Genomic DNA, 27,398 nt, shown 5'->3' with positions numbered 1-27,398 from the left:
AACTGGACGCCTTCTGCCTTCTGAAGCAGTTATCTAACAAATAATATGGTTTCCTGTGCAATTTTACCACCAGGACATCCAACAGTCTATAACTTCTGTTCCTTTTTTCAGTGGGTTAAATTCTAGTGATTAAAACTGTTTATAAGCTGCACTTGTGGCGTGTTTCTGTGTCTGTTTTGATGGTCCTGTACACTCTGCAGATGCACCCGTACAAACCAAGGTAGCTTGTGTTAGTCTTTCTTAAATATGCTCCCTTCTGGCTTGTTCCAGGAAAAAAGGTGGTGACAGTCGTTTTGGCAGACCTTGTTTCAGCAGGTGATGCCATAGAGGCAAAGTCAGTGTTTTATATACAATATGTTGTTTTTAATCAGTAAATACGATTTCTTGTATCACTGGTTTAATGTGACATTAAACTAAGATATGTTTATTAAGAGCGCACTTTCTGCCAGTATGTGACGGAAAAGGCACAGATCTATCAGAGGAACACGCTGATGTGTGTTGAGTCGCTGCAGGTGTGATCTGCTTCTTTATACAGGCTGCTGGAACTGCAGTGCTGCCAGGGACGGCATTGAAATACGTTACGTTAACATCCTGCTTACAGACAAGCGTGTGGCTTCTCCATTGCTTATTATATTTTCATGCTCCTTTGGCTCTGCTACTTGACTGGATAGACACCTTGTTATGAAACAGTGCTACTGTGAGAGGAAGTCCAATCATTGTTCAAGTGTTTACTTTAAGCCTGCCATCCCCGCTGCCCCGGTTGTTTGATAGCCTGGGAATAAGGTTGTTGCTGCCATCCTGATTTGTTTATTCATGTTTACAGAACTCTTCATAAATGCATAATCAGTGATTTATTTATTTATTTTTGTTTCTGATTTTTCTCTGAATCTCCATGAAGCAGGTGTTGAAATCTGGGCACGCATCGGTCAATGGATGAAGATGGAAAAGATGACTAAGCCTCTTAAGTTTTGTGCCAGAGAGGAAAAATCTTTTCATCAGAGGGATGATTTTGATAATCTGCACTGGATTAAGACCAGAAAATCACTGTATTAAATTCTGCAGAGCATTTATTTGTATTTTGCACTCAAATGAAAGTTTCAGGCAGGACAGTATTTATCCATTGTAAAAAGAAAAAGAAAATACAGCAGGACATTACTTTGGATGTAAGTATGATGATCACTGATATCATAAAAGCTCCGATGAGTTTTTTATTATCCGCCCTGCTCTTACGACATCTGTTTAATCCTGAACATTATTGCCCTTATGGGGTATTAACATCTTTAAAATTTCCCTCTTTTGGTGACCATCTGCTTTTATGAGGCCATTGTATCTCCGCAGCAGCCGAGCTTTCCATTTGTCCTTATTACCTTCCGTAAAAATCAAATATTTAAGAGGTGTTATAAAAGTTCACTCGCTGTTTGAGGACTCCTGATATCTATTTGGCATTAAAAGTGTGCACGATGCAGTTGCTCATAAGCACAAAGAGCCACTTAGCTTTACCGGGGAAAATTATTAGTGCAATATAACGCAAGCTTTACAACTCTAATAATGGATTGCTGTGAATGCTAGGTTGGTGTCGTTTTACCACATTGTATCTTTTATTTCTTCACTTATTTCTGTAAATATGTGTAAAACATGTTATAAATGAGGCTCAGGAGTGAGGCTGGTGCACCAGGAGGCTGTGATGGCGATAATAAAAGGATCGCAAACAAGGAGGCGCAATAAAAGTAAACATGTGGCAGTCAGTGTTTGCTCAGCAGCTGATTGACATCACCTGCATGCATGAAGTGCAGGTGCCTTAGTGCAATGTGTTACTGACTTTGGCATAACCATCTGTTAACATCAAAGTGCACTAATGGCGTTATATTGTTGTTAGGAGAACTGTTGAATCATTAAATTCGGGCATATACTTGACCCCTGGAGTAGTAGCATACGGTCTACTCCAGCAGCCTGCGCCGCGCTCCTTTTGTTCAGGGATCTCAGGGCTCGTTGCCACTTAAAGGTTGTGTATTATAATTTCCCCCAAGTACAGTGTGCTGCAAAATCATGAATGAATAAACAAACAAGTTAACACTGAGTAAAGAAAGAGTGCCTGTCATCCTAAGCTGTTGTGTCATTGTTAGAACCCACACTGGCACACAAACACAGCCACAATGGAAGTGCAGTCATGTGTGTAACTCAATAAATGTAATTTTGTTTACACACACACCCACACATGCGCACACACACACACACACACGCACGATCCCTGACAATACACCTTTATCACAAAAAAAAAAATATGTGAATACATTCTCGAGGTTGAATAATTGCTACCTGCATTATAACCACTGACAGCATTTCTTCCAAGCCAGCAAGTTTTCAGGTCAAAAAAATAAAGATTTCTCGTATTTTTCCCCAACAGGAAATGTGCTTTTGGACAAGCGTGGCAGTCGCACAGTAAATGTTACACATAAACGGTACAGAGTATCAGAACTAAAGTAACACACTCTGCTGGTTGCACAAGGTGTAAAACCACCTACCTCAAAAGGAGGACACGAGACATTAAAAGCCAAAGGGTGACAGTCCTACAGAGCGCTGTAAGAAGGATCACACCGGAGTTTTGATATACAGAGCACATTTTAAGGCTGGAGGCTGATGCTGTCCAAGTTTAGGCCAATAAAAGACTTTGAGTTTTGGTTAAACATTCAAACATTCAAAAATTCCTTATGCTCCAAGTCAGTACTTAACTTGGAGACGATTTAATCCCGTTCTTTGTGTGATTCAATCAGTATGACGATAAAAACTTGCAAAGAAATAAAACAGAGGAAAAATAAGACATTTTACAGATTCACCTTGAAGCACTTTGTTACTTGCAGTCTCTTGGGGGGAAAATGGTTCAAATTTCTTTAGTTGAATCTATAAAACTTGGCAGATAACACAGTTTGACTGGCATAAAATAGAATTTTTTGGGATTCCCAAAGAGCTGTTAGCCCAAAACTTTGCATAACACACCATGATGTGCAGTGTGTCATTAAAAAAAATTGAAAAAAATGAACAAGTGGAGGACAAAAGAAGAAGTGGCAGACATAGAAATCCATCTACAGCAGTGTCTGAAAGTCGTGTCCTTAAGAAATAGGGGGAAAGAAATCCAGCAAAGACCTGACACTGGACGTGAAAGATGCCTCTGGCCCTTCAGTTGGTCCATCTGCTGTTCACCAAAGCCTCATCAGAAATGGTCTCAGTGGAAGGGTGGCTGTCAAGAAGCTGTTCCTCAAAAGGCTGAGGTGTACCAAGATACACAAGAACTGGACTGAAAATCAGTGTCAACAGGTGAAGTGATGAATTTGAAATTTTTGGTTCAAAATATCATCAATATGTACAGAGGAGGTCAGGAGAGAGGTACAGCAGTGAGTGTGCACGGCCATCTGCAGAGCATGGTGCAGGCTGTGTCATTGGCGTTTGGGCTGCATTTCAGTCGGTGGTGTTGGGGATTTTGTCAAAACATACTGACAGTTTGTGATCCACCATGCATGGTAACTGCTTCATTTCTCAGCGTGACAGTGAACACTAAAAAGCATACCTGGATAGAAAAACATGCAATGAGACACTATCAGTAATGGATTGGGCTCCCCAGAGTCTTCACATTGTTAAAGCAGGGTGGGATCATCCTGACAGAGAATAGAACAAAAGGGAGCCAACGTCCAAAGAAGAGCTTTGAATGACCTTCAAAAAGCCTGGAGAAATATCCCTGAAGAATATTTAAAGAAAGTACAAGAAAACGTACCTAAGAGAGTTCAGGCTGTGTTGATGAGTGTTTTTGTTCTCATTTTCTCATCAGTAAAAGCCTGCGCATATGATATAGCTTTGTTTACGCTTTCTTGCTGTAGCCATTATAGCAGACTAACCCTTCCTAGCTCTGACAAACAGAGCCAGTTTTAAGAAATCTAAGTCACCTCACTGATGATTAAAAAAACCAAACCCTGCAGAAATCACAGCAAGGACAATTACCAGCATCAGCCATCAGCCTCTGAACCGACACATCAAAAACACTGAAAGTATTTTGTGTGTTTTCCTGAGACTCTTGATCATTCGCTGGTTCCCTAAATTGGCACTCAGTCATCAAAAACTTTGAGAACTCCAGCTTTTGCTCCACTGCTGTTAGAGTGCACTTACACAGTCTGCCTTTTATTTTCTTTAGCCCTGGACAACTTTTTGTTTATAAATCCATAATTAATCTGTCTGTTCATATGAGCAGTTTCCAGTATCCAAGAGCAGTGTAAGTACAGATTTCTGACACAAAATGCCCATTAACCACTGACTGACTACCAGACCATATTAATTACCGCTGCCACATTGCTCAAACAGCTCTGTCTGGCTAATTCCATGGTGTCTCTCTGGCACAAGTCAATACAACTTCAAGGCTCAGGGCTTTCTAGTAATTGGAACAAACATGACAGTAGTGATGTTTGGAGCGAAATCTTTGCCTGAAGCACAGTTGACTGCTGTTGTATTATCCTCTTTGTCACAGTTCTCAGTAAAGGTACACAGTTTCAGATACACATACTGGCAAACCCCATAATCCCGATTATATTAATCCCTTCTGTCTGTCTGTGAAGGTTTTTGTCAATTAATTCATGAGTCAGTCAGAAGTAAATTTGACATTTTTGCAGATATTTGAAAGATCTTGACTGACTGTATGCGTTATGGAGCCTAAACATGTTCCTGTGTTATGTAGGAGGTGTGGTAGTCTCGATGTAGTATTTAATTAGACTCTTCTGCCTTATTTTCACATCGAGTCTGCTTTGTGGTAACGAGCAGATGTTTGTTTGAGGCGCAGCCTTCTTGTTGATTTTTATACATTAAACTTCATATGTTCGCTTGTTATGCCTGAAGTATTTTCTGTCCTGTTGAGCTTAAGTGGCCAGGCTCCTTTGAAGTGCCGGGCTCCCCCAGATCTTCTCCACACTCGGCAATGAGCCAGAAGGACTTTTGTTCTCTTTGTGACAACTGAAAGGCAGGTATTGCCTTCTAGCCTACTAACTGCAGGCTTGCTTTGTTTCTCACTCAGCCAACCATGAACAGTGTGCGTGGTCTGCCTCCTTCGTCTCCTGGGATGCTGAACTACTCGCTCCATAACATTTTGATGAAAGTGCTCTCAGGAAAAAGACATTTCTGTGTTTTTACAGCCAGCTTGTTTTCTTTCTTTTTTTTCCCTTTATCATTTTTGATTGTTGTTCACGGCGTAATGTTAAAAAACAAAGAGCACACGAGCTGTATAGATGGATGGAAAGACGCTGGAAATTAGATTCAAATTCAAATGAACACTGATGGCTGTTTATCTTCTAATAGTTTTAAGCAGTCGTCTTATCATATGAGGGTAGGGGAAAAAAACAATCTGACAGCTTTTGCTTAAAATAACAAACGCTGTCTTATTTATCGCCGTTATATAAAATACAATCATATATTATATGATTTTAAGACGAGGTCTGTGACTTCCTGCTATAAACACAGATGCTCAGCTGCAACCTGTGATTGATATCTCAGAGGCGTCAGAAGCATACTAATTGATCTAAAGTAGCTCGAGCAGCCTGTGACCTGCTAGTTAAACGATGAGTGTTTGGCAGTTATCACCAGAAATCACAACAAGTGGAGTGCTGTGCCTCAGTTTGCAGCAATTTTTTGAAAAATGAAGCTTAAAATGTAAATTAAGGACAAAAATAAATAAATAAAAGGAGCACCATTTTGAATTATGGCATAAGGTAAAAAAAAAATGAACCAAATCTCTTGACCAATAGAAATACAGATCTACAGTGCATCCAGCAGCATATACAACAGAGTGACATTTAAGGCGTTACTGCTCAGAATTTTCACTCAAGCCTACGGGTTAGTTCAACTATTTTGAGCTTTCTAGAGTGAATTTCAACTTAATATTAATGCCCCACTCACACTGGCCTACAGACCGGTAAACTGGAGAAAATGTCCAGTCCCTGAACGGCTGCGTGTTTGCTGGAGGTTCCTGAAAGTTTCAAAGTAAAACTTTTTACCTTTTTAAATGTGTTGATTGCAGCTAGGGATGGGGATTGATCACTGTTTTGAGAGCCACCACCATCTCTAAGCATATCAAAGGCATTACATTTGCGTGCTGTGTGGTCAAATGTTTTTGTGCATGTTGGAGGCATTTCCCCCCTTTGTTGTGATCAGTGTTGGGGTTGTTACTCAAGAATGCATTTATTACACAGAACGCTTCTCTTTAAAGCATACTTAATGTATTAAGTACTTAATGTAATTAATGCAGTATGTTACTTAATTACTCCAAGGAGAAAGTAATTTGCTATTATACATGTTACATTATTTTTGCATGTCTCTGCAAAATTACCTGAAACCCGTGGTCTTATAATTATCAGTTGACAGTATAAAGGCTACAGTCCCACACACAACACAAATCCTATCCTAATGAGGACACACATATGATCTTTTTCTTTGGATTTAGGTATGAACACAAAGCCGACGGCACAAAGCAAAGATGAAAACCCACACAGAGGCTTTAACGGCTTTAAAATAGGTAGAAACAGAGGCTCCAGCCTGACTGCTCATCAGTTTGTTACCTGTTAAAGTTCAGGGTTTGGCTGCTGGGCTGGGGTCGACATTCACTCGGCTTTAACATCACTCTGGGTTTGTGGCTAGCTTAGCGTTAGCATGTTGTCTGTGCAGGTGCTTGCGAAGAGCCGATGTTGGGTTAGCAGCACGATGCAGCCGTTTTTGTCTTCACCACCGCTTTACCATCGCACTCTCGTCCTTTTGTGCAATAAAAGTAAAGTCCATATCCACGCTGTAGACTGTGCTGCTATTTTCCTCCTCCAACACATGAACTGAAATCAGATGATTGTAGCACACGCTCAAATAGAACCAATAATCGGGATCGACAGGCAGGCTGACTAAAAAATTCCAGGGAATTGAACTCCTGGGTTCTTGATTTCCATCCTTAGCTGCAGCGCTAAAGAACAATTCTTTAGATTTACATTTCTGGTTTGTGCCACAACTTTTTTAAAGTTTCAGTACCTCTCTGCTTTATAAATGTGTTCAAGAAGAAAACAACTATTTACACTTAACAAAAAAGCAAGATTAAAGTTTAAATAAAAAAACTACGAAAGAAAAAAATTGATACATTTTCATCAAGATTAATTTGAATCCAGGATATTTGGAATTCAGGTCCTCAGGTCTACCATACTGAGTGTAAACTTCCAGCAGTGACGGATAAATCTGGTAATACGATGATCTGGGGCTCCATGAGTGCAAAAGGTGATTGCAGATGACATTTATAGAGATGCCTTTTGGTTATACCAGAATACTGGCTGATGTCTCCCAGTCTTGAGAAGCCTGGAAGGAGAAGAATATTACAGCTATGACCCGGCCAAGTATATTGCCTGAACTTATTTCCAGTAAACATTATTGAAGTTTTTTAAAGCTTCCTGCAAAATCTCCTTCCATGCCAAAGTGAAGGCATTAAATTAGTCTTAACATGAGATATAGATTTGAAGAGTTTCATTGAAAGGTCCCTGCGACCTGCATTTTTAATATAGTAAATGCAAATAGTTTTTAGCAAATGCATTAGTCCTAAAGCAACCAGTAATGTTTTCATCACCGAATCTTCATTAAGCTGTGGGAAGAAATATCCCCTTAGATAAAAAGGCATGTTCTTTAAAATAAGATGGCTACATTCAGCCAAATTCTCATCCAGTTTTTTATCACAGCCTTAATCAAAGGACAAAAAGGACCAAAATATGGGACATGGATTGCACAAAAGGAACGCATCAAATCACACACGGCGGCTTTTATCTGTTTTATGCAAGGCCCCGGTATTGTAGTGCACTGTGCTGCTGATGTCTGCAGAAGAGTCATGCTCCTCCTGTGCTGTGATCAGAGTAAATTACTTTGACGTACCTATCCTACTCTGTCCTGAAGTCAAGGAACAAAGCAAAAGAGGCCTGAGATTGCTTTGTTCTGGATGTGAATGTTTTGCACCTACAGTACAGTGTAGTTGAATGGGACAGGAATGGGAACCACGAATAGAATGATTGAAATTTTCAATCTAACCCTGAACAGCAGGGCGAGCAGAGATGAGATGCAAACCAAGCGTCCCTTTGGGGAGAGTGATATGGATTATAGGATCCTGCTGCTGGTCTACAGAGACACAGGCAATCGCTCAACTGTTTGATATCCTCCTGCAGGTTGTGTTTGGTGCTACGTGTGCTTTTTTTTTTTACTCACCCTGAAGAATATATGATGGCTATGATCAATGTTTTTATCTCTGACACTTTTTAAGGAGCTCACCTCTTATATTCTGGTGTTGCAACCTCCCGAGAGCCTTAGTGTTGCATTGCCAGCCGTGCAGCGTGTTACAAGAGATTGCATGCGTTTCAGGTTATGGATCCCAGTGGCATAATGAAATACATTTCTTAGTGAATGCTAGATGAGTTGACTCTGTGAGTATGTGTGTGGGTATGTATGGACATCCATTTTATATGAGAATCCATATTTAACTACATCCCAATTTAAGGATGTATGCAGATTTCACCTTCATGTTTTCTTATGCAGAAATGTAGCTGTCACATTTTCATTGGGTGGACGTGAGCACAGATGGCTCTGATGTAATCTCTTCAATATGCAGTCAATCAGAAAGAGGGAAAAAGACAGTATTATAGGTAATGAAGGGGGATTTTATGAGATTATCAAAGGCTACAAGTGCACGTGGACCTAGTAATCTTTCTTTAATACTGACTTTATTTTTTTTACTTTTCTTGTGGACCTTTCACGGTAGGGCAGACCCAACAAGGACTTTTGTTCTTTCCACTTCCTACACACAATTTCAATCTCTGCAGGTGTGTCCAGGGATTAAACAAAGCTGGAAGCAGGCGGATCATAGTTATAGTGTACAAGATTCAGCTGCAGCTATAGTCCCAAAGCATGAAGCTCCAGCCAATGCATACAGCGCTGAGCTAACACAGCACTGCAGTTATTGGATATACAGTAGACGGATACATAAAATAGTTTTGGCCCATGACAGCTCGTACTGGCTCCTAGTGGAAGAGCTGGATGGATGAATGGACAGGAGTGTGTCAACATGCAATACAAATTTGAAAATGTGATATATTAAATAGCTTTAAGAAGTCTAGCTAATAAATAAAAACCCAAACAAACTTTAAAACCAAGTGGAAACTTTTAGTAAATTGTTAGTTTACTTCCTACTCGCAGTTTGGTTCTATGTTTTAAAAATGTGATGATACATGGTTACATGACGTCCTCGAAGTTTTTTTTTTTTTTTTTTAAATGCCGCTGATGGCTGATGGACACAGAAGCGTCTGCGTAGCCCCCACGTGGATTTATCACAGCAGCTCCTACAAAGACACCAACATCACATGTGAACTCCAGCGAGGTGTCTGTGCTGTCTCAGGCTGCCTACAGAGGAGTGCGCTGCTGGTTATCGACATTGAATTTTGCAGGAGTAAATTTAACACAACAATTTAGATGTATTTATTTATTTTTTGCTTTTAGAGCCATTTGGTAAAAAAAAACAAAGGTCTCAAAGTGCTGGATCCCATTATTGTAAAACAGCCGTGTGCTTCTGAATGACGTTTTTTTTGTTTTTCAAAAGATGATGTTAAGTACCCGGAGCAAAAATCAATTTTTGTTGTGGTTCATAGTAAAAATTGTGAGCACGCAGACAACAAAAGCTGGAAGAGCTGTTTTAAAAGGAATCAATTTTATCCATGTGCAAAAGGTGTTTGCTGATGAGTTCGTGTCAAACACTGCTCGCCTCCCGATTAGACTGTTTGCCCGATAGCTTATTTATGCATCGGTAATTACATGGTGTGCAAGGAGTGCTGACAATGACCGCCCTACCAAAATCCCCTTTATTTATATCACGTCATCCTTTGCATGAGGAACAATATGATTCTTCTAACTTTTGATATTATAATTTATTTTTAAGAGATTAATGACACGATGAATGCATGATGGAGAATCTTTGAGGTTCATTTTGTTATTTGGACGTTTTAATAGCTTTATTGTCCACATATTTTAAATGTTAACTTTGACATTTCTTTGTAAGCTGCTGTCAGAAGACAGACAGCAGAGAGACTACGTGAAGACAAGAAAGAATATAGAAACAAAAAAGATATGTTGATAATGTAATTAGAATGATAACAGTGTAACTGCTGATTAAAAGTAAAGTAGGGGCATGGATTGGCCGGCATTTCTTCTCAAACTAATTACATTTAGAGGCTCTGATTTGCAGGTAATTAATCTTAAAATTGCTTCTTGACTAAATTTGAATTGTGTCGTCACCTTTGCATTTAAATAACTAAGGCCTTCTTTCTTTAAAAAAAAAAGTATTTTTTTGTGACCTTGGGTTTCTTGATGATCACACTCAGCTGGAGTTTGCCGCCACCTCAGCAGCATGCTTGCGTCTTCTGTTTTATTTTTAACTCTCAAGCACTGAAGTTCAAAGCGATCGCCCGGGTCGGCACCTCGTTCTGTGTCGGATGACAAGCTCAAAGAGCTCAGCAATTGTTCAGCAATGACTGACTTTACCTTGATCTACCAGTTTGACTGAATGATACACTGTAAATTGAGATGTGAGTGAATTGTGTCCAGTCAGAAGCATTACAGCTGACAGACTGCAGTCAGGCTAAAGAATGAGGAGTCCTTGAGGTAAACTGAAGCCTATTACCAAGCTATGACAACAATGAACGGCTTTAAAACAAGGGCCGATGTTGTATGCTGAACAGCTATATTGCTACATATTAGTTTCATTTCTAAGAGGATTCATGCAGGCTATAGTTTTCATAAACCATAAATGCGTTAGCCGCTTAGATACATATGAGCATCTGTACAAATGTGCAGTGAATGATGTTTTCTTCCATACCACAAATCCCTCTTTAACCTCAGGGTATGGCTGCAAAGTAATTCTACTGTCACCTTAGTGTGAATTCAGAATATTTATCACCGTTTAGTATTACTTGGCATTAGAAGACAAGATGATATTAGAATTTTCTTCCAGTGTGAAAGTTTCTGCTGTTACTGCTGACAGTACTTTTTGATACTTTATTTAATTAAACTTTAAGTACCAATATTACAATGTTCACACATTGTAATATTGTGTTAAGGTTATATGTTTTCATATAAGGTGGTTTTCATATAAGCTGAATTTTCATTCAGCTCTATCACTATAAAGCAACACTTGTGTTTGCTAGTAGAACTGTAAAATGTGCTTAAATTGAACGTGAAAATACGTGATGGAGAAAATTCCCTGATATATTATTGACTTTTTATTACTACATTTTTATTGCATTTTATAAGTCAATAATGCATATTTCCCAACTACTTATGAAGATAAATAGAATGTAAAGTTTTTTCTTGTCTTATTTGATTAGTCTTTGTATGCTATGCTGTAGATTTATTTTCTCTGCTGCAGTAACTGTTAAAACTAGGCAGTGTGCAAAAGTCTTTTGAGCTCATTTCTTCATATTTTGCTGGGAAAATGGGAAGTTGGTGCAGATATTAATTGAAATGTGCATGGAAATACAGTAAATAAGGAAAAAAACAGAGTTTGTTCAATTCTAACAAGCTGGAAAGTCAGTATTTGGTGTGACCACATTTATTCTTCAACACAGCCTGAACTCTCTTAGGTAAGCTTTCTTGTAATTTCTTCAAGTAGTCTTCAGGAATAGTTCTCCAGGCTTCTTGAAGGACATTCAAAGCACTTATTTGGATGTTGGTTGCCTTTTGTTCTGTTCTCGGTCAAGATGATCCCACACTGCTTCAAAAATGTTAGCATCCCATCTGAGAGGCCAATCAATGAGTGATGATGCTTAACAATGAAGCTGTTGCTAATCAGACGCTTTCCAGATGGTATTTCATGGTGGATCACAGTCTAATGGTACTTTTCTGTGTTCATAATCATTTTTGACAATATTCCCAACACCACTGGCTGAAATGCAGCTCCAAACCAGGTTTTATACACTCACAGTGTCCTCTCCTCCTCTGTACATATTGATGACGATTTAAACCAAACATTTCAAATGTGGATTCATTACTCCATCAGACCTGTTGTCACTGATTTTCAGGTCAGTTCTTGTGTAATTTGGCACACCTCAGCCTTTTCTCCCTGTTTCCCTTCCTTAAGAATGGCTTCTTGACAGCCATCCTTCCACTGAGACCATTTCTGATGAGGCTTCAGTGAACAGTAGATGGATCAACTGAAGAATCATCTCCCAGGCCCCGTGTCAGGTCTTTGCTGGATTTTGTTTTATTCCTTAGAAACATGACTTTCAGGTATTGCTCGTCTGCTGTAGATAGATTTTCTTTAAGGATTGCCTCTTCTTTTGCCCTCCACTTGTCCAGCTTTTTTAAGGACACCATGCTGGGATTTTCAGCCAAGTTTTAGCTAACAGCTGAAAACTGATATTTTTTGCAAAAAACACTGTTTTATTCAAACTGTGTCATCTTTGGCATTTTTTGTAGATTCACTAAAGAAACAGGAAGAAATTATATGCTAATAACAAAGTGCCCAAAGACACAAAATAAAATAGATTTTTCCTGGAACTAGTTCTCACAACCACTTAAAAAAATCAAAGAAAACAATATATAAAGAAATGAGAGGTGGCTCAAGACTTTTACATAACACTGCAGATCATCAGATGTCATTATGAGCTGCATGTTTTTTGTGAGACGTGGTGACGTCTGTAAACCAGCTGATGAAAATGTGTGAAATTGTTTCAATATGTTGGACATTATGCAAGACATGTAAACGCTGCACAGGTAAAAAAGTGCTATAAAAACTATATTATATGAATTATCTGTGAAATGTACCTCACTGGTATTATTTAAAATGAGTGGAAGGTATCTGAATATATTTACAGACCCTCTGTCCTCTGTTCTTGTGTTCACAGCTACACTCTCCGTGTGGTGGGAAACGGAATCAAAGCTCAGATCGCCAACCCCGAAGTCAAAGTGAAAGGAGCTGACCCTGTCATAAATCAGATCATCGACAAGCTCAAGCACATCAATCAGGTAAGAGGCGCCCGTGCTTTGTACATATTTACACAGGATTTTATGATTTCATCATTAAACGGGTCTCTCCCTTCCTTTAAAGTCGACATCCCCACCCCTCGTTCTGTCAGACATATGGGAACTGCCTCCTGAGGCAATCTGGTAATTCTCTGTGCTTCTCGGCACCTTTATGAGACATTACGGTAGGCGTCCTTTGTTAGCTGCTCGTAAAGCTGAAGGCCTTTACCTTTGATTCTCAACAAATTAATTCATTTATATCATCCTTCATATTACCGGTAAGCACTGGCTTATTGAAAACTATTCTCAAATGCAAAATCATTTCTAGGCAATGAATGCGAAAAAAATCAATCATTACACGTTTAGAAACCCATTTGATCCGCTTTGTGTGTCCTTATATTTACACAATTCTTTTTCTGCTCTTTGTCAAAATCAATGTAGCTTTTCTATCACCCCCTCTACTTTTATGCACGTTTGTGCTGCTGTGGCTCCTTTCAGTGCTGTTTATCTCTGACGATGATGAGATTAGAACAGTTTACGGGAGCACTCTCTCTTCTGCAGCTCCAATAACAGCTGCCATAGCTTCCCTTTGGGTTGTTCCACTGCAGCAGTGGCAGCTTCACATGTCTGTTGCTTTGGTTTCCCAAGTGGCAGGCTGAAGGCCAGGTCATCTCTCTTGACCTCATGCTGGCACCCCCTCTCTGACTAATTCACACCATCTGTGGGATGTCAGAACACATAAATCTATATCATAACCATTTGAGAGTCCCTGATCTGCCTCGTTGACATTCACTATGTATTTCTCTTTTGGTGTGTGCCTTTTTGCTGCTGGCATCTTAAATGTGCTTCTTTATGTGACCTTGTGGTTCTGTGAATGTTTTATTTAATGGAGAAAGACTCAGAAATTGTTTTTCTGCTGCCAAGTAAGTATGAAACAGATGATCAGCGACTGAGCCTATATTATGCAGTCATTCATAATCCCCGGAGTTAATGTAACTTGAAATCCTATATGTAGTACACTCGGCTATTTTAGCACACTTTTTTGGTTTTTTTTTTTGTCAGTCTGCTGTCTTTGACTCAGCCAGAATTAAAAACCAAATGATGATCAGCGTTTTGCTCATTGAATCCTCTGTATCTAACGGTGGCACATTTGTTTTATGAAATCTTTATTTCATCAGCCAGTCTCATTAAGATTCTCTCTCTGTGTCTGTTTTACAAGAGAGACCCAAGGATGAGAAGCATTCATAAGGAAACGATTAGCAAACGGAACAACAACACAATAAACAGAAACATTGGCGACAGTTGCAAGAATCACGCTGTACACAAAGTCAAAAGACTTTGCAAAAACACACTGCTTAAATCTGCAGTCATTTTTGGCAGTAAATTGTTTTGGTCATTTGACTCCATTAAAAGTCAATTAAAAGTCAGAAAGAGTCTTAAAAATAGCCAGAATTAGGCATACTCTAACAGATCTGCATGTAGGAGTCATTTGAGCTAAGCGCATTTAATCTTCAAATATGTTCATGTTTGAAATGTTGCAGAAATTATTGGCTCTCTGTGCAGTGCATAAAAAAAATGGCATACATGTAGTTTGACACCGAGGCAGCACGATGGTCAGTATTGCCTCGTAGTGAGAAGGTCCTGGGTTCGAATCCAACATCTGTGTGGAGTTTGCATGTTATACACAAAGACATGCAGTTAGTGAGGTTAAATGGTGATTCTAAATTGCCCATAGGTGTGAATGTGAGTGTTGTTTGTCTCTCTGTGTGTTATGTTCCAGCCCTCTCCCTGTGATCCTGAATTGGATAAGTGGAAGAAAATTAATAGATAGTAAGACAGCCTAAATAGACCTTAAGGGATCTCTAATTAAGGGATTAGATCACCTTTTGAAATCAATATACCGGGCAGCATCCATCTCTCATTGTAAAGAGGCAAAAGTGAAAGCAGAACTGGTGGTAGCCATGTGGTTCTGCAGTACTTTGATCGATACAAACAGCTATGTCTGCAATTTTTTTTGCACTGTGCAGAAAGCCAAAAATTTCATATATTTCATTTCAAATATGAGTATATTTGAGGATTTGCTGTTTAGCAGCAAATCCTACATGCAGATCTAATTCGTTAGTTTACGTTTAATTTTGATTGTTTTTAGAGTCTTACTGACTTTTAATTGACTGCATGCACATATATACCTACATGTGACATCACTGCTATGTTACCCCAGAGCAGGAAATCTGTGTGAAGTCAGTTGGTCTTACAGCATGTCACGTTGCTCAAACAGGCTTTTTGCATTGCCATTTGGAGGTCTGCTGCTCACGTTTCCCCTGGCCTTCCATGCAACCTTGTGAAAGTGCTGGGTGTTGTTTAAGGGGGTCTTCACTGCTGTCCTCAGGTTTTACCCCCAATTTACATATATAAGGAGAGGTGGGCCCAGAACAGACCCATACTGCCTAGAGTACTTTATATTTGGCAGTTTATAAACTGACCATAACTGTAGTTCAGGCCCGCCCGAAAGTCAAGTGAACCCTAACAACTGCAGTGCACCAGCTGATAACTGCTGATAATGCACATAGGCTTGTGGATTAGCTGATACCATTCTGTGCATCCAGCTGGCGAGTCTTATGTAAGTTACTTATTTAAGCTGCTGAAAACCTACTTACCTTCCTGTGCAAGCCGCTTTGAAACCCACCTATGCCTGTTTTTGTTGATGCCTGCTGTATTCTTTGCTTTAGGGGTGTTTTTGCTGCTGTGCCGTCTATTTCAGGTTTTGTATACGCATATGGAAGGGAAAGTTGTGCTCTTCAGTCTCTTTCAGTTTAATCAAGACAGAACTGAAGTAGCGCTGGCTGCATTGATATTTAAAGACGTTGATTAATCAACTAATTTTTTCTGAGGAGTCTATTAAATGTTGTTAATGCTGTCTAAGTTTAACTGTTGGTATTTAAAGTACCAAAAAAGATGCTTTATACTGTGATTGATTTATAAAAATTATTTTGATTTTTATGCTTTTTCCCTGTGAAATATACCAATGACTAATTGTTCAGTTTGTTTACATGGTGAAAAATGCTGGTTCTCTTCAGTTTGTTCCTCGTCTCTTTTCTCCTTTCTCTTCAAGTGTCACTTGTATTCTTCCTTATGCCGCATTTTAAAAAGGAGAAAGCCTGCGACCTCATTTGTGGCATCACAAACAGTGATAAAAAGTGACACTTGGGCACAACACTGACATGTAGCTCATTATCACATTACCCTCTCATCTGAGAATCAAATCTTTGGCGTGTGAAGAAACTTACTGAGGTACATCTGATTTTCAGGAAATGCACACAATGTGAGGTGTCATTTCAGAGTCACAGTTTTTTTTCTGTTGTTTTTGAATAATAATCTGTCTTTGTACGATTTTACATTTCAGACAAAATCCCTGGAACAATAAAAATAAGAGTTCTGTGAAAAGTTAGTTATTTCAATTATATTTGAATATCTAACGTGCTAGTATTTGGAATAAACTAAATTAAAAGACATATAACACAGACTCGGTGGCTGCTGGCTGTTTTTAAACAAAGCCAGTTGTTAAATTACTGAAATAAATACATTTACAGAACTTACTCAATAAAATTAGCGTGAACTTTGATCAATTTTAATCCAAAGCAACTTTGCAACATGCAGTGATGCTGTACACAAAATAATGTCCAAAGCGAGGGTGTCAAACATAAGGTCCAGGGACCAGAAGCAGCCTGGCACAGACTCCAATCTGCCTTTGGAAAATATGACAGGGAGCGTAAATAATTTGGGCATTCATACTATAGCACAGTAATTAAAAAAACAGATAAACTATTAAATAACAGAAAAGTTCCTGTTCTCTCTCTATGACAATATAAGCTTCTGTTTTTTGTTTGTTTTGTTTTTTTACAAGGGGTCCAAAAAAAGGGACATTTTCTGTGAATTTACAGAAACTTTCTGTTTATAATTACAGGATGTTCTGGGCAATGAGCCATGTGATTTTTTTTTTCTATAATTTTACACATTTTTTAAAATTTAAGCCCAAAGAGTCGCGCTGACAGATTTCTTTCTTTTACCGTAGCAGAGTTTCTATATCACATGGAAAATCTAGGACAATTAAACTATCTCAGAGATTAAATGTGCAGTTCAACAGGGGAATTAAACTGCACATTTGAAAGGGGAGTGTCAGTTGTCTGGCCCACTTAAGATCAAAGTGGGCTGTATGTGGATCTTGATATGAAAGAAACCATCTATGTCCACTGTGAATGACCATCTTTGAACAGAGGCGATGGTTTACGACACCAACTGTCTGCCATCTATAATCCAGTTTTGAGGTCCCTTCCCAGACGCCTTAACGCCCACTCACATCCTGGGCCTTTTGACCTCAGTAAATCACACGATAGGGTGGGGCTAGTTTCACAGTGGGTTAACCCGAAACCTTGGCTGATTGTAACCTACAGCCATTTTCACACCTTGGCTCGTGTAATTAGGTAGAGGATCAATAGGGGGTCCATGTCCCTCTTGGGGGGACACTGAAATAGAGCTTAAATCTGGGACTCTTCCCCATTTGACCCTAGAACTGAAGAAGCTTCTTGGATGAGAGTTGAAACATCTTCAAGCAACTTAAAGAAGTCCAGACGCTTTTCTTTCCAAGCTCCTTAGACCTCTTGATATGAAATGAATTTGACATCTCTAGTCTGAAGCTTAAAAAATACATTTTGAGATTGCAGTTAGTTTTGCGTACAGAGTTAGGCACCATTGCAGCATCCTGGTAAAATGATTTTTTTTAGCATGCACAAGCGATATCCACTGCTCTCTCATCAGCTGTCACAAAGAGGCATTGAGGTGTGCAGTTCAGGGTTTTGAATGAAATGCTTTGAGAGCTATTGGATGGCTTCTCTTAAAATGTGTTTTAAAGTTTTGTGTCCCCCTCAGTATGAACATAAATGTAAAAACACGTATTGGGCCATGTTTGCAAGTTTATGGTGCAAATAAAATGTAAGCAGCTCGCCTCATGTGTAAACATCTGGGATACTTTAAAATATGCATCTACTGCGTGACCTGTATGAGACAGACTGCTGAAAAACGTGTTGACACATCGCAGCCTACTTTAGATCTGCGGGTCAGCGTGAATCTGATGAACATCATTTGTGCAATAAAATGTTCAGACAACTCTGCCCACAAACGTGTTTCTTGGAACAAAGCTTCCTTTACTCGCTCAGGTGTTTCAAGAATATCGACGCTGACTACACAGCACATAAATGTTAGCAAATCACAGATGGCACCGAGTCCCAGGGAGTATGAATAGTACCCAGATAAAATGCCAGACGATAAAAGTTTTTCTGTTAATTAAACAGAGTTAAACACAGACGACTTTTTGTGTTTGCTGCTAATAATATCATTTTCACTGTAAAGCAAATAGTCTTCCACTAAAGTGTGAAAACAAATGCTGTTATCGTGATCAGCAAGAATTTTCGTGACATTAATTAGTTTGCTCGTTTGGCTAAGCGGACCATAAACTAAAGTCTGATTGCAAACGTGGAAGGATGCAGAGGGGAAAGTGCGTTTGTGACTTTCTCCAAAAATGTACGTGTTGAACAGATAAAGCAGAAGTAATACAGAAAGCAAAAGACGCCTCTTGATCAGCCTCTTGGAGACATCAGTCTCCAGTAATTCAGGACAAACTTGGCGACGCCGCTTTGGCCCAAACACCGTCGCGTTCCAGCTTTGAAATTGTGCTGCCAGTTTCCCCTTTACTTTTCCTTCCTAAAGTCAATTTTAAATTGGCTAATTCTGGATGTTCCACAAGTGTCTGGTTGACTGTGATGGCTGTTCAATAAGCAGTTTTATGTGGAAAGGAGAGTCCTCGACAGTCTGATTTTTGTAGTTAAAACATACTCGTGTTTAAATACAACATTTGCCCTTCTGCACACGCTCTGTTCGCCAAGTCTTCGTGGTGTGTGCCAGCACAGCCTCCGGCACATGCAGACAAAATAAAAATACAGATTCTGTGCTGATGCAGCAGGGTAAATGCTGACCCCTGCCTATTCGTGTGTAGTCACGATGGGTACCATCTACATCAGTACTGCTTTTAGATTTTTATCCGGCTTTGTTTCAATGAATTCAAGATATTAGTAAATGAACAAAAAAACAAGAAGAAAAGACCCTGCACCGACACATTTAGTAAAAGTTCTACTGAGTCAGACTAATTCTCAATGGAAGTGCTTTATTATTGCTTCATATCAGTTACAAATAATAACATATCACTCCTTACGCTTTCTTCTTACTGCTTTCCTGTATGTAGAGATTTCAGTAGCTACAGCCAACATTGTTGTTCAAATAGTGATTGCAGCAAAACACGATGTGTATAAAAACTAACAATGTCAGGAGACTGAACAGCCATTCAGATCATCTAAACCAGCTTTCTGACTGCAGAAGCTTTAAACGCCTTGAAAATACAGTTAGCACATATCATGGCTGTAACCTCTTTTTTTTTAAACTTGGTACTACAAATCATGTGTTAGATGAGGTTGGATTTCAGTTATTCATGACAGTAGAGAAGCTTCTAGAGAGTTTATTTTAACCCAAATGATGACATTCTCAAATCTATCCAAACAGCGACAGAAAACCAAAAGGTCTCCAAAGTGTCCAGACTTGAATACAAGTCTCCAGATATAGATTTTGATTTAGACCCTTACTCCTCCCTTTTCTTCAAAGCAGGGATTTCATGGGGATTTTTTTTTTTTTTTTTTTTTTTTTTACCCCTCAGCTGCAAGAGGTTTGTGGGGAATTGTGGTTATCCCGCCAGGGGTTCAGGCGGGTGGCGTGGACATCCAAGATTTTGAATACAATAACCCGAGAATAGGGTGGCAGAGGATTTCCAAATGACACCATACGTGCATCAACTAAAAATCTTAGACCAGTGGTGTCCTCGAGGCCTCAAGGTCAAGGTCGGAGGTCGAGTTTTCTGAAAATTAACGCAGGATTTCGAAATTCAACAAATACTCAAAATCTACTAAAAATCTCACATGAGTTTGAATCTCAGGCCGATTTTCCAACAATCACCTTGGATTTTCACATTTATATCACAGGTGGATCTACTAGGAGGCTAAGGGTAGCACTGGCGGCTGCCAGTATTTTATTTTACACGGTTGTAATGCACAGTTAGTGCAGCAGAGAATCCATCAGTACAAACCAGTGTGATGCAAAAAAGGGGCAGAATCGGTTAGCAGTCAATTTGAGAGGAGAACATCAGTGGAGATGCACATACAAGGTAAAATGGATGTAAGTGGTCAATTAGATACATAAAGCATTTAGCTAGCAAAATCAGTTAATAACTAATCAATCAGAGTACATTCTGCCTGCAGCACCCACCACAGCCTGTAATTTATTCTACCAGCCAAGCTAATTGATATTTTTTACACAATAATTCCAGTAATCAGCAGAATTAAAAACCTGTTGTCAAGCATGCTTTTTCAGATATTTAACTGACAGACATGTTTTTCAGTGTTTTTCCCTCATGTTCAGCAGTGTGGGTGTTGCAGTGCTTTTTAAAAAAGGAAAGAAAATACTCAGTTAGTCAATCTATGGCACAACCACTTCAGTCAACTTTGCTTTTTAGTTTTATCAAAGTCCTTCTGGAAGTAAGCCTTGCCACTCAACACCTATCTTGGAAATGCCTCTAGGCAGTTACTTCAGGCTAATGAGACCAGGCCCCTAAATGAATGAGGGAGTGAAGCATTACTGGAGTTTCAGTGTTGACCAGGCTCTAAAATCTGCTCGTATAGAATTACAAGTTCAGTCTCAAGGGAAAAAAATATTTTGGAGACTTTTCCTTAAAAAGCCTTTTTTATTCTTACATGTTATCCTTCTACTGTGCATTTGCAAAGCTTTATTTATGGCTTGATTCGATGTGCATGTCATCTCACCAGAGTACTTGGAAAGAAACCTTACCTTTATTCCCTTATAGTACCTATATCATTAATACAAAACCATCCATTATACAGTTAAACATCACCTCTGCGCTTGCATCAGGGCCACATGTTTCCCACTTTGGGTGTTGTAAAGCACATTATTGAATTTTTGCCATAAATTTCCCCTACTGTGTCTCCGCTTTCAGGATGAGAACTTGCGGAAATGAGCTGTCTTTTATGTTTTCAGGGAAACTCTCTTGTTAGGGAGGCTGGTTGGTACAAATGTTCAGACAATCACGCTTAAAATGTTGAGCTCGGACTTTCTGAAGCAGTAAATTTGTAAGAGAGCAAAATGGCATCTTAAGGGCTTGTGCTTTTACTTCTGAGAAAGGAGAAATATGGAAACTGTGTGTTTTCGTAGTAGTCGGCAATGGAGGAAGGTAAAACTTTACAAATGATCTTGTATCTAAAAACTTTAAATTATACATCTGGCACGATTCATCTAGCAGCTTGTGCATTCACAATCCTTCAGTCTAGTTATTATCATCTGGCTGGGACTTGATTTGCAAATGGGTCTGATTTGCAAATAGTTCTGATTGGCATGTCATTAGCTGCTGAAGTGCGGCACAAGTGTCAGCGAGAGTGTATGACCTGAATTGCCATCAGGCGTTCATTTTAAACTGTCAGACTTTATTTCTCTACCATTTCATGTTATGAGCATGCAGCATGGTTTTACACACCAAGGAGTGCTAAGAAGTGGCTGTGATTCACAGCCAGTGTGGCTTTTTAAAAAGGAGACTTGGTCCTGGGAAGGATATTTGGGTTCATATTTCAAATTCAGTCACTTTTAAATGCTGATCCTGAATTTCTGTGTGTGTTTGTGTGTTGAGGGATGAGTCTGTGACCAGCAGAAACATCAATTATTTATTGCAGTGTACACACGAGTGGCTGTGTGCACATCTGCATATCCACTACATAAAACATCATTATGCAAATCATTATAGCGGGGGTTAACTTAATATGATGAAACTTGTCTTAAAGTATGCACGTGTGCAGGTAAATCCCAGAATCTCTTTTCTAGAGAAAGAAGGAAGTGTACACTGAAAGGCAAAAGGTGGCATTCTATTATCTTTAAAGACGCTGCTGTTGGGCATTTGTATGAGGATAAGAGTGATAGCCATGCAAATGTTGATTTTCATGTTTTCCATCTACATATCAGAAATGTTTTCATTCATCTGCCCCTGACCTTGACTAACCAGAGCACAAAAGCTTCTCCAAGTTTCCCTGGGACCAAATGGAAATATATCATTACTATTCTGCACCCGAGACTGCAGAAAACACAAACCGGCAATGCATCTATTGACAAATTTATTATACAATCTGAGCGTACAAACTCTAGATTTCATCATCTTGCTCATCAGCAGCTCTTTCCTATGAATTATTTGTGGGCTCCTCTCCTTCCTTGCCTGTCCTCTCCTCTTGATGTGGTAAAACCCATCAAGAATCTATAAGTAGGCTCTGTCCCAGTGTCTCTCAATCAAAATCAGGGGCAAGCAGCTCCTCACCCACTCTGCCGGCTGAATTATTTACCAGCCATTGATGTGGTGGTTGACCAGCAGTTTTGCTTCTGAATTATTCATATCGTCTCTCCTCTTAGGAGATGAGGATTAACGCTACGAATATATTCGCATTTTATTTGTTGTGCTCCTGAACGCGTATACCAAAATGCAGCATCTGAAAGTCCGGTTTGGGATTAAACCCAATCTTATTTATTACCATTATCCTCAAGTCTCAAGGTGATTTATTTTTAACACAACACGTCCACTTAATTCCTGTTGCAGCTTACGAAGGAGTGTGTAAAATCATAAATGTCATTACTGTGCAAGTGTGTCTTAATTAGAGAAAAATCCCAGAACCTGCAGGATAATGATTTTTTTTTTTTTTACCCACACAAGGTGTTTAAAACATTCAAAGACAAATCCGGCTAAGCTGCCTACACGCAGATAAGTTTATCTTAAGTGAATGCATGTGATTATAGTTTAAGCAACAGCAGCATAATCCTCTTCGTGCACTTGGACGTAGGTTGTGAAATTCAAGTTCTGCAGCACAGCAAAGTCCAAAATCACACATGAATAATTCACATTTTTTAATTTTAATTCACGTTCATGCTACATTTTAAGAGCTGCCTCTCAATTGCGTTTGTGTGTAGTTGATTTGGTTTGTGGAGGAGCACGTTCTGCAAATACAGTGTTCATTTCAAATATAGTGACCTAATGCTGTCAGCTACAGTAACAGTGCTTATGCTTAGCTTTTAATTAAAGCTGAACTGTTTTCTATAACAGATGTGAACGTTTAGAACAGCTAACAAGTAACTGGACAATTTATTAGGTACGCTTTGTTCATATTTAATCCTTCACCGTGCAGCAAGGTGTTGACAACATTCCTCAGAGGGCCTAAAGTGTGGCGAGAAAGTGACCTGCACATCATCGCAGTAGGATAGATCAATGCTTTCATTTTGTTTTCTGGCAAATTCCTATCCTACCATCTGAATGTTGCAGCAAGAATCAAGACTCGTCAGTCCAAGCAACATTTTCCCAATCTTCTGTTGTCCAATTTTGGTGAGCATGTGTAAACTGAAGCCTCGGTTTCCTGTTCTTACCTGACAGGAGTGGTAGCCGGTGTCATCTTCTGCTGCTGTAGCCAATCTGCTTCAAGTTTCGACATGTTGTGCTCCCAGAAATTATTTTCTGTATATACCTTGGTTGTAATGAGCGGTTATTTGGGATATTGTTGCCTCTCTGAATGTCTGGCCATTCTTCTCTGATGTCTGAGCCCACAGAACTGCAGCAGTTTCTGAAATACTCCTGCTTGGCGCCAAGAGCCATGTCGCATTCCAAATCGCTTAAATCCCCTTTGTTACATATTCCTAAATGTACTTTAGAGGGTCATCTTGATCATGCCTACATGAAGTGAATCGCTGTCATGCGATTGGCTGATTAGATATTTGTGTTTAAAAGTGGTTATCAGGTGTACCTAACAAAGTGGCTAAATAAAGCAACTTAATAAATAAATAAATAAATAATGTATTATCAGTTTGGCAGCAGTGTCTTTTTTTTAAAGTTGACTCATGGGAGAGCTTAACTTGAATGATAATATTCACTTTGTAGTCTAATATCTGCTCTGACCACTCAATCGCTGACCCGCTGCCTCTTTGTCGCTGATGCACTTGCTCTGCATAAACACACTGTCAGCGCCGCTGCTGACGAGAGGGAGATGGGCGATGACAGCGAGCGTCTCGGGAGCCGACTCGCACACTGACACTTTTTTTTCGCCCTCCTGCTCTGACTGGCAAAAATGATCATTGTAAGATCTCTTCCCCCACCCTCTATTTACAGATAGCAGAACATGTTCAAAGGGAATACTAATGAGCTTAAAAATCTGCACAGGGCTTGATTCATTGCTTGGATGTCTGAAGGTGTGATTCATGTTGCCATATGACACCCTGCACCTCTTTAGGAAATGTATCCTGCACACGAGCGGTGATCTGGAAATGAAATGCTTTTAGTTGTCTAAAATTCTTTGGCAGTGTTTTGGGGGAGTGTATGTACTTTGGTCTGTGAAATGCAGACTGAGTGGTTGTGTAGGCAGGATAAATATAATGATAATGCCCTAACATTTACAAGATGCTGTTACATGGCAGTCACCTCTTTCCATTACTGTAGATGCAGCTGAAGTGCGTGCCTTAATGGTGCGAGGTCACAAATTGGAGTTGACAGCTGAGTGAAAATTGACAGCATCGCGGTGACATTTTCTGCTGTCTGCATAACGCTCGCTGAAACCATGGTTTCGCTGTTTAAAGACGCCGCAGGTCAAACAAATGAAACTACAGTCAGAGTTTAATTAGTTCTTATGTTTTATTTGTTTCAATTGCTTCAGTCACATTTACTCCAAAAGCAGATGCCAAACAATACCCATCTTAATAAAACCTCACTTTGTGCCAGATAGTATAACTGAGTGATACTTCAGAAAATGCAAATGAAACTCTGAGCTGCATGCTTTAGGTACTCTTTTAGTTTATGTATGTGTGCTTTTTTTTTTTTTTTTGTAGCTTTTTTGGGGGGGTGTTTGTGGGAAGTTTTCATTATTCTCACTACCTGTGGGGAGAAGCTGTCTTTGAAATAGCTGCTGCTTGATTTAATGCTTCGGTAGCATTTTCCAGATGGCAGGAGTGAGAAAAGTGTGTGGGCTGGTTGACTGGTGTCCTTGATGATGCTCTGGGCTTTCCTTATGCAGCAGGTGATGAAGATATCATAAGCCCATCGTAAGTGTGTGCCAGATTTTTTTATGATTTTTTTTGAGGCAGGCTTTACTGTGTTTAGCAGCAGTTTTCAGTCCTGTCCAGTTGAAACTGCCAATATATATAGTGCGATGTAGCCAGTCAGAGTACGGTGCAGTGATGAAAGGTAAGCCAAAGCTCGGTTCCCATGCCAACTCGTTTAAGTCACCTTACGACTTCGAGTCTTTGTTGTGATTTTCTGAGCTGGTGGAGGAAGCAGCTGGCGTTATGACGAAGTTTGTGATGTGCACTGTGGCGAGTTTGGAACTTAATGCAATACATCAGGCGGCCAGGACTGTTTTAAGGGCGGGGAGTGGAGGACGCTAAACACAGTGAAATGTATGTGTGCCCAGTGCTGTGCAAAAGTCTTGGGCCATCCGTCCTTCCTTTAGATTTTGCTATGAAACTGGGAATAGGTACAGCACTTTACATGTATACAAATACAGCATATAAGGCATAAATGGCGTCTGTACACCTGTAATGAGCTTCAATATCAATATTGCTATGACCAACTTTATTCTGAACTCTTTTATGCAAGCTTTCCTGCAATTTCTTGACGTAGTTTTCAGTTCTTCACACTTCTGAAAGGACATTGAAATGTCTTCCTCGGATGTTGGCTGCCTGTTGTTCCATGACCAAGCTTCCACTGCGTTTTACAGATGCCTGAACACCCTCACTGCAGGAGACCTGTGGCCACCGGTTTTCAGTCGAGTTCTTGTGCCTTTTCTCCCTGCTTCCCTTCCTTAAGAATGACTTGCACCCTTTCACTTAGGCCATTTCTGATGAGGCTTCAGTGAACAGTAGACGGACAGCTGAAGGGCCAAATGTGTCTCTCAGGTCCTGTGTCAGGTCTTTGCTGGATTTTCTCTCTTTTTTTTTAACGACTTGACTTTCAGATGCTTTTCATCTTCTGTAGACAGACTTCTCGCCAAGTTTTCAGCTCTTTGTCAATCACGATATGGTAAAGCTGTGTTATTCTTGGAATTTTTTTAGATTTGACTAAAGAAAGGGGAACAAATGATGTGTTTTTGTGGCAGGCTGCTAGTGACAAAGTGCCTAAAGATCCAATTTAAAATGGGCTCTTTGGTAAGTTTTCTGTTCTGTGTCGACACAATACTGTTTTATCTGTTGCGCCTTCTTTATGCTTGAATGATACATGGCTCAGTGTTAAGTGGCTTAAAAACAACCGTTCCTCTGATAATGGTCACGTACAAGGACTGGACTAAAACTAAGTAAAAAAGCAGCCAATGTCCAAAAAACAAAACAAAAAACAAACCTTAGAAAGACCTGCAGGATGCCCGCAGAAGTATTGCTCAGACCACGTTAAAGAAGTCAGAAGATAGTCTAGCCATTGGATCCTTGGCAAACTCCTGTAATACTGCATATTTACATTATTATTAAATATATTATTAAAACCACGGATATGAAGTTATTAATAGTCATCGCTATCATGTTGTTATAGTTGGGAAATCTTGTTTCATGTGGCCTTTACTTTGACACGCACTACACACAAAGACATCTATGATTCTCTGCCCGATAAACATGCCCCCGATGGCAGGCAGCACCTCCCGTCTCCTCAGCAGGAAACTGAACCACCACTCAACAGTTAAAGGACACAAAGTGTGTCCGAGGCAGTGACCCAGTCTTCATGCTCTCCATAGCCCAATCTGATCAAACACCCGTGGGATATACTGGGGCAAATCCTTTCCATGGAGGCTCCACCTGGCAACCCACAGGACCCAAAGAATCCTCTGTTAATATGGTACCAGACACCATGGGACACCCCTGAACTCCCCAGGCTCCAGCTGCATTTTTTTTGGTAGAACAAGAAAAAATAAGAGGCACCTAAACAACCCTTCTTCATCTTTTGAGACTGTACACCCTCAGTTTCTTTCTGTGCCTCTTCTTCTTCAATGAGAAAGACGCATGGAAAGTTCTTCCCACCAGATATGTGAGCGGAGGAGTGGAAGCAACAGACAAATGAGGCACCCTTGCTTCTGAGCTGTCATTTCAAAAGCAATGTGACAGCAATGTGACAGCAGTGTGACATGTAGCGCAGCTGTATCCTATGTTTATTGTTTTGTCACAGCCTACTGCTGTATTTTATC

At 39.7% G+C, this 27,398-nt stretch overlaps 1 protein-coding gene across 1 annotated transcript in view; it reads left to right on the top strand.

The window, feature by feature from the left end:
• gpc5a (glypican 5a) overlaps nt 1-27,398 on the top strand; it is a 161,313-nt gene that overhangs the window by 60,445 nt on the left and 73,470 nt on the right. Inside the window, exon 8 of the mRNA XM_084936506.1 lies at nt 12,933-13,053. Coding sequence (XP_084792632.1) covers nt 12,933-13,053 — 121 coding nt within the window. The remainder of the gene's footprint in view (nt 1-12,932; nt 13,054-27,398) is intronic.

Source organism: Perissodus microlepis, chromosome 1 (genome assembly GCF_051167445.1).
Source record: "Perissodus microlepis isolate ML-2025 ecotype Zambia chromosome 1, ASM5116744v1, whole genome shotgun sequence".
NCBI classification, from domain to species: domain Eukaryota; kingdom Metazoa; phylum Chordata; class Actinopteri; order Cichliformes; family Cichlidae; genus Perissodus; species Perissodus microlepis.
This window is presented reverse-complemented; position numbering and strand designations above follow the sequence as displayed.